The 8,243-nt window shown below is 38.3% G+C and overlaps 1 protein-coding gene across 11 annotated transcripts; it reads right to left on the bottom strand.

The window, feature by feature from the left end:
* Positions 555–7,228, bottom strand: LOC107624537 (protein LHY). Of its 11 annotated transcripts, none has more exons than XM_016327063.2 (9): positions 6,916–7,228; positions 6,646–6,780; positions 6,478–6,503; positions 6,033–6,236; positions 5,725–5,836; positions 5,453–5,514; positions 2,927–3,148; positions 1,360–2,817; positions 555–1,270 (listed from the first exon to the last, which is right to left on the bottom strand). In XM_016327063.2, the coding sequence occupies exons 4-9, from the start codon at positions 6,072–6,074 to the stop codon at positions 878–880; spliced, it is 2,289 nt and encodes a 762-aa protein (XP_016182549.1). In that variant the 5' UTR covers positions 6,075–6,236; positions 6,478–6,503; positions 6,646–6,780; positions 6,916–7,228; the 3' UTR covers positions 555–877. The 11 variants fall into 11 exon arrangements, with proteins under 11 accessions (XP_016182549.1, XP_016182552.1, XP_016182550.1 ...); XM_016327066.2 differs by having other exon boundaries at positions 6,033–6,233; XM_016327064.2 differs by having other exon boundaries at positions 6,651–6,780.

Below are 8,243 nucleotides of genomic sequence, written 5' to 3'. Positions count from 1 at the left end.
ATACACACCTCTTTCGATTATGAGGAAGGAAGACATACCAAAAAGCTATTCAATTCTCATTTATACTTTACTTCGCACATCTATCTTGAAGATGAACACACACCTTTTTCTAGTACAATGATAATCAAATTATACCAAATTTCTCTTATAATATGTTTTCTCTTCTTGCTTTACACACAACCTATATTTATCTTCTGTTTAGAGTTCTTATTCCTAGGCAAAGTGAACTATGTTTCAATGCTTGGTTTCACTTAATTACGTGCCTCTATTTAATACCGAATTCCTTTTATTTTCAAGAAAATCTTCGGACTATAAACCCCATGAAAACAAGATTTAAGATTGGGATTATGAACCTTACCCTTTCCAAAAAGAAGTCAAACTTAAAACCAAAAGAAAACCACTTTTATCTATATATGTATTTGGTAACGACATCAACGCAAAAGCATACCCTGTTTGAGAAAATTTATTCCAATTCCAAGCAGAGTTTGGAAATAAAATAAAATAAAAAAAGAAAAGAATCAAGAAAACTATAAGGTAAAATCAAGAAAAACGGCTGAATGAAGGATCATAAATTACTTAATGTTCATCAATGCTCAAGTAATACTTAATGTATCTTGTCGAAGTCTATTTAGGGGAGATTTTAACAGCAGTAACATCATCATCATCATCTGTCCAAGGTAGTAAAAGAAAGCATGTAGTAATTTAATATGGTACACACATCTACACGATAAGTTTCGTGAAGATGCAGAATTAGAAAACAAACAATAGGTACACCATAACTGAGGAGGATTAAGAAATTATGATCATGCAATAACCAAAGGTGTAGAGCCTCTTACGTTCTATTGCATAGCATGCATAGGATCATAATCAAACCTCATCAAGTTGAAGCCTCCCCTTCTAAGCGTATTCTCTTTGACCCTTGCTCTTCACCTTGGTTCCCCGTGCTCCCAACCCTGTTCTCCTTGGCCTCCATTGAACATCTTTTGTAAGGTTTGAAGCCGGTCCGACGAGTCTTGAGCTTTCCTTGTCCAAGTCCTATGGTTAGCAGTCCCTCTTCCTCATTATTCTCTATACATGGCATCATTTTCTGAATACCCTCGAAAATAGAACTGCATTTCTTGCTGTCTTGGCCTTCATCCTTGATATCTGTGGTTTGCTTGTTATCCTTGATGCTGTCCATTTCCTGATCCTTGTTTAGCAAATCGGGCGGAGGCGAAAAGCTTTGTGGCAACACCTCTCTGGCAAAGAGAGCCCGAAAGGCCAGTCGCCCCTGGTAATTAAGGTTTCATAAGAAAAAGCAACGTATGCATGCATTGTATTAAAAGAATTTCATGAAAAGAAACTGTGATACAATGTTACCTCCTCGGAGACCTCTTTCCAAGAATCAGTAAGGTTGCTAACACTTCTACTACGACGATTACTAGAGTCAATGGCTAAATTGTTAGCATCAGCTGTTTCAGGCTCTTCCTTCCCTTGCTCATCCTTCTCTAATGCATCAGTCTCCAATTCGCTGCTAGAGGTTGTGTTGGAACCACATGAGGATCGGTCAACTGGTTTTCTACCTTTTGCTTTGTTGGAATCAATGTGCTCGGATATTTCTTTGTTCAACTCTTGATCAGTAGCCTTGGACGGCGAAGCATGTAACTTGGCATCTCCACTCTCCTCAGAATCTGATGAGATATCAACTGGGGACTTAGAAGGTGACTGTTGTGCTTGTTGAGCTTCCGAGCATACAGGATCAAGTGTCTGGTCCTGCTGAGGAGGATTTTGCAGACTATTCTTCTCTTGTTCTGTCTCTGATGTTGGTATTGGTGCCGGTTCTTGTACCGGTGCTGGTGCTGGTGCTTCACCAGTATTCATTGATGGAACTGCAGGCATTGATGTTGGAGGACAAGCAAAAGCAGTATGGAGTGGAGCACACATAGGAAGCAGTCCATGGGCAGCCCACCATGCAGTTGCAGCAGCTACAGTGGCGGCTGCAATAGCCGCCACACTTGGAGGAGAGCCATTCTGTCTGGGTGGAAAACCTCCTTGAGAGCACGTAGGAGAATCTGCTGAAGCTTCTGAATTTGCACAGGGCCAGAAAGTAGCTGCAAAACTTGCGGCAGCATGTGCTGCTGGGTTTTGCAGCAAGGTAGACACAACAAGACTTGAAAATGTGGAAGACATTTGAAGAAATGATTGGTAATCGCCTTGATTATTTTGTATGAAGGGAGGGTAAGGAAGAAATGATTGATGAACAGAAGATCTCTCTGTGTTGTTTTGGCTCTCGCTCGTGTTTGATACGGTTGAATTGGTGAAAAGATTAGGTTGCCCATTAATCCCTCCTAGTGGCTGAAACATAGAATCTTGAAACACCATATCTTGGGATGGATTTGCAGTACTTGTTCTGAGTTTCCCATCAACAACGTGCACAGTAACATGTCTCGGATAATTCTGATTGCCTTGTATCCCATCTATGGTTAGTTCACAGTTAAGACCATCTGTTTTTTCATTTTGAACCAATTTCACTGTATCAGAATTCTCCAAACTGGAGTTTCCATTAGTCTGCTTCCCATCATCTATCTCCAACTTCCGATTTTCAAGTTCAATAGTAACAAAAGATTTATTTGTTCCATCTTTCGCTATTACCTCTTTCACTGAAGGTATAATCTCCCTTAAGCCGCATGAATTTTGCAGTGGCACTGACCACGATATTGAACTCTTGTTTGCTGAAGAAACCGAAGAACATGGTAACTCCTGGAGAAGAGTAAATACTTTAGAGCAGTTCTCATCCTTATTTTCTTTTACATGTGACACTTTGTCTCCATTATGTTTCTATTAAAACAAGGAACAAGATTATTTCGCTAATTGACAAAACTGAAAATAAGTGAATAAATAAACTCTGTGAATAGTGGAATATATAAAACAGGAAGTAAATATTTACCTCTGGGACAGGTTCCTTTTCCAAGTCCAGTGCTTGTTTAGCATGTGAAGATTCAAGAGAACTGAGTTTTCCATCCTTTGCTCCACTATGCAATGATGCGACACCAGCACTGGTCTTCCGAGGATAAGGATTGCTCGGTTTTCTTTTGGGTCGTGGAGGGGGGATTTCTATGTCAAGAGCTTGTCCAATTGGAACACCCTTTGCCTGGGCCTCTTTCTCCAACTGAAAAAGAAAATGTTAACGGTATTCTCAGCAAGTGAAGTCAAACTAAAATCATTTAAAGCACTATGATGTACTAGTGCATTTACTTGGTTCTTGTATGTAGAATTTCCAAAGCACTTTTTGGAAAATATTAATATCTCAAAAGCAGATAATTTCAGTTGTATTCAATTATAAAGCAGAATCAACTATATACACGGTAAATCAAGTACTGCTTTCATTAAAGCTAACAAAAGAAAACATCCAGAAATATTCACCAATTCAATGGGGGAAAATTACCAACGATTATTTATATGGATTTTTGGAATTGGAACTGGTTATGGTTTAATAAAAAGCTTCTATAACTTTTATTATTGATTCTAGACTAGAAAGATGTAGGAAGATATTGGCATTAGGTAACAAAGACAGAAATTGCAATGATGGCAGTAGTTCTATGAAACAAGAATTGTCCATCAACATTTAACACAAATTTACAGCATTCAACTCTTAACATGTGCACAACCACGGCACAGATTCTGATATGGATCAACATCAAAGACATTGATGATTCTAGCCATTAGCATAAACTATTTACTTGGATCCAACAAGTAAGGTGATCAGATTAACCATGCCCTCAAATTTCAGTTCTCAAGTTCTGCTCATTGCAAGAATTTCTACTGGGCAAGTTTGATATCAAGATCTGTTTGAATTCCATGTTAGATAGGGCATCTTCTGTAAAGGATTCCATTTATTCTATGCATTAAAATATCATACATGTATCCGGGAAGTGTGATTGATCAAAAGGGATTCATCCTCCCTAACCAACTGTTTGGAGTTCAATTCTTACTTTGGGCATGGAAATGTTTTAACACTCCAGGCTAGTTATCCCATCCATTGAGGTGCCTAAAAGCCAATGCGGGATTAGTCACCGTGTGCGACGACGGTAAATATCCTAGTCTTGGAGCAAAAAAGATAGCGTATATGCTATCATAATAAATGAAAAAAGGGGGATGGTTTGGCCAAATAATCATAGCCAAACCATCCCCCTCATTGATCTGAGCAAATACTTTTTCCAAAAAGAGAGGATACAGAGAGACCATTTAGCTATGTACTGTCGAGTTTTGAACTACCAATAAGCATTTCCATTTAACTTACAGAACTCACTACCAAGATACATACATTTGAGTTCTCCAAATATATTTGCGTGAGGATCAATCATTATGAAGCATGGAACGGAGCAGAACTCTAGTATCTTTGGCTCTTTTGGCACTCTTTTCAAGAAGAGGTAAAACTTGAATGCTTTCAATCTTTCTGCATTCTGCAATTCTTGAGTAAACTACTTGTTATTGTTATTAACATATAATTTATTTTCCAAACATTCACTATCTGTACTCATATAGAAATCAATTGTTCTCTCACTAATCACCACCACATTGTGGAAGCTGGCAGCTTCCAAATTCTCACACTGCTCACGCATCCAAGCGCTGAGCTTCATATTTCTATTTCTAGAAAAGAGCAGATACAATGAACTCCAGAAAAAGAAAACTACCAGACTCTACTGTATCAAAGCAACCAAGCAGCTCAACTAGACATGGTTCACTGTCATACTTTCCATTTTACCAGGAACACCAGCTTTGGATCTCTTTTTCTTTTTGACAGGAGCTTGGACATTCATGCATAGTTACTAAAAATATTCACTTAGGGAGTTTCATCCTGATAAAGAAATAAGTTTACATGGAATTGAGATGAAAGTTTTACTATCATCTCCTATGCAAAGCAGTCACTTGCATAACACATGTAGTCTTGGATTAGTTCATTGAGTTTGAGCGGTTCTATTCGACCTGAGAGTTTGAGATATGGATTTGAAGAAAAATATTCCAAGTTAAAAATAACACACATTTCTTTATCATAAGCAGGCTTATATCTGCTGCGTAAATGATTCTCCTTTCATGAACCAATGACCAATTTAATTTGTCCATTGTTGTTACTTAAAGTCTCATCATTTAAAATCAACCCAGTAAGCCCTTTGACAGATGCTACCAATGTTTTCAAGAAATATAATACAAGTTTTATTTTTGAATAAGCACTATGGTTTCCAGCGCATTGAGTATATTATAACCAGAGAGAATTTAGTTAGAAACTACTATGAGATCCTAATATAGTTTGCAGTGTACCAGTTCAGTTACAGAACTATCATGAACTCTGCAAGAGAATTTTTATTGATTAAAGCAAATCAAAACTCATAGATAAATCAACATCTCAAATAAAACATAAATTCAAATAAAGTAATAAAATATTTTAAGCCAAGGTGAGAAGGTGCCCATCAACCTTTGTAAAGAACTTCTGCGCATGGCTCCTGATCTGCACGGCAGTTTTTGTTCCAATATGCTCTGCACAGCAGAAATAAAGCAGCAAAAAGGGGCAGGCCATGGGAGAAACCAAAAAAGGAGGATCCAAAATTAGAGTTAATCAAATATAGATATAATTCATGTCATTTTCTGATATGGTAGCTCATAGATACATATCTCAGATCTGCATATGAATCTGAATAAATGAACAAGAGAAAACATCTGAGTATTGACATAAACACACACTCTTACCTTCTATTCGCTGCCATGCCCGCCCATGGAGCTTCAAAGCTTCTAGAAATCGGTTATGCTCCTCCTCTGTCCATCGTTCTCTTTGCTTGGTGATTGTATAAGGTTTCCTAGTCTGCAATTGCCAGTAAACTACTCAGGGTGTGTTTGATTTACAGTTCCCCTCATTAGGCCTAACAGAAAAACATAGTTTTTTCCCCACTTCTGTTCCAACCATGATTTGAGAATTAAAGTCACTTCTAAAATACTAACATTCAATATCTTTATCATTCCTCTAACAAGGAAATCTATCAATCAATCAATAACCTAACCTTAATAACCACTTCCTCTCCAGAGGAGTACGCGTCCATCATAGGACGTGAGCAGCTAGCGCTGCTTCAGATCCTCCCTGACGAGTAGCGGATAATAGGAAAACCTCCTTCCATTATTGGTGAGACGAAACAACACAGTGAATAGTAAAGCCGTGGTGGTAGTGAAACTAATGAGGATATGATGACAAGATGACTCTATCTCTGCTGCAAAAGAAACAAAGCGAGAACAGTAGTAGGAAGGGATCCATCTCTCTATATGTATCAGCACCAATAAACCATTCATTCAATTCATTACAAGTTCTCAAATTAAAAATAATAATAATACACAGCCAAACCAGAACCAACAGAGGAAAACAACAGTTAATCAAAATTTCAAGAATCAACCGCAACAGAGAGACGCTTCTCCCAATGAATAAAAGTAAATTTCCTTAATCAGAATCCTCACCAAAACGAACTTGAGAGCGCCAAAACCTTTCAAAAGAATGCGGAAACAAGAAAGGGAAACTACTATTAGTACAGCAACCGATAAATTCAACTCACGGCAACAGCAACAAAATCTATAATCCATCTTTCACTTCATATAAATCACTATAAATATATAATAGATGAATACTTCACTATCCACTGCAAAATTTTCCAACACCTCCTGTTTGGTTGCCGAGAAAAAAATTGGAAAAAATCTTAATCCCAAAGCAACTCGAAATTCAGCTCAACAGAAACGAGCTGAGTTGAGTGAAGTGAGAGCACCCTGCCACATCCAAATCCAAAGGTAAACTTGAATCGAAGTTCGGTGATTGAATTTTGAATTTTCTCGGTAACCAAACAGAAACTAATCACAAGATTTCTCAAACAAAAAACAAAGGAAAATCGAATATTAATTTACCTCTTAAAAAAGCCATAGCAACGAAACAGCACATCGATCATGCAACTCGAGCTAGCTCACCGTCACCGGACACTCGCCGGAGGACTCATTTCTGGCTATAACGAATCGGAGATCGGAAAAGTCCAAAACGAAACCAAAAAAAATCGCAAAAAAAAAAAATATTTTGCGAAATTCGAAAATCCGAGAAGGAAAGAGAGGTTTCTCTTCAACTGAAAACAGAAACTGTATCAGAAAATGCAAAACAGAAAAACTGAAAGTGAAGCTGAAGCTGAAGCTTGCAACAGAGTGTTTAACCGCAACTTGCAATCTCAGCCACTATAATTTCTTGTGGATTTATTTTTTTTAATTTTATTTCCATTTTTTCTTCGTTATTATTTGAGGCTGCAACGCGTCAGCTTATAGGAACGTTACACGTGGCGAAAACTTACTGGCGCTTCTCACTGATGCTTACCTTTGCACTTTTTCCCAATTTTTTTCACTTTGTTTTTTTTTTTAATAATTTAATTTCGAGCCTTTTTCTCATCCACAAATTTCGTTGCTGAGGCTTCGGGTCCGTAAAAGTGTAGCCAGCTGTGACGATGGGGTCTACTGATTACGTGGCGGTATTGACCGGATGTAGCAAGTTACCGTGTGGCGTTTGTGGTATTATATTCTGCCAGCGTGGAGTGATGCACTTTGTAAACAGACACGTGGCGGTTTGTTTGTGCTTTTATTGGTGCACGTTCGATGGGTGCTTGGGGTGGACACGTGCACGCTTGGAATGTAAAATGCGATGCGAACCTGTACGGTTCTTCCTGTCCTTGAGTTCTTAATAATTAATAGACTTACTAATTTATATATAAAAAATAAAAAATAGCCAAATACTTCTTTTTATTATTTTTTGAACAATAGCAGATGAGATAAAAAGTAAGTTTCTTTTTAATTTTGAAAATAAAAAGATTCATGACTTGTCCAATAATTTCCCTTTGGAAGAAAGCTACCATATTAATATTTTCATATATATTTGTTCTAAAGGATTAATACGTCACGTTTTTATAATGGGGAAGGGGGAGGGGGGACGGCGCCGGCGAAACTTGGAGCTGCCGTCGCTGTCACCAAAAGAAAGAAGAAAGGAAAGAGGAGCTGCGACGGGGGAGAAGAGAAAAGGGAAAGGAGATGCGCCAGCGCTGCTAGGGCTCGTCGCCGCCATCACGTCGTCATCAGGAGACTACACCGCTGAGCCGTCGCCGCCGATTCGACCACGAGCTGCCGTTGGGGAAGCGCCGGTGGTTCTGCTTCGACTTCTGCATCTGCTTCTTCTTCTGAATATGCTTCTTCTTCTGCTTCGA

The sequence above is a fragment of the Arachis ipaensis genome, chromosome B02 (genome assembly GCF_000816755.2).
Source record: "Arachis ipaensis cultivar K30076 chromosome B02, Araip1.1, whole genome shotgun sequence".
NCBI lineage: Eukaryota > Viridiplantae > Streptophyta > Magnoliopsida > Fabales > Fabaceae > Arachis > Arachis ipaensis.
Note: the sequence above shows the minus strand (reverse complement) of the source record. Positions and strands in the feature narration are given on the sequence as shown.

Excerpts from the sequence above, each read along its gene's own strand:
- LOC107624537 (XM_016327063.2), bottom strand. The coding sequence starts at position 6,074 with ATGATGGACGCGTACTCCTCTGGAGAGGAAGTGGTTATTAAG. Across the intron at positions 3,149-5,452 it reads CGCAGAAGTTCTTTACAAAG|TTGGAGAAAGAGGCCCAGGC; the intron begins GTTGATGGGCAC and ends TTTCTTTTTCAG. Across the intron at positions 2,818-2,926 it reads AAAAGGAACCTGTCCCAGAG|AAACATAATGGAGACAAAGT; the intron begins GTAAATATTTAC and ends TTGTTTTAATAG.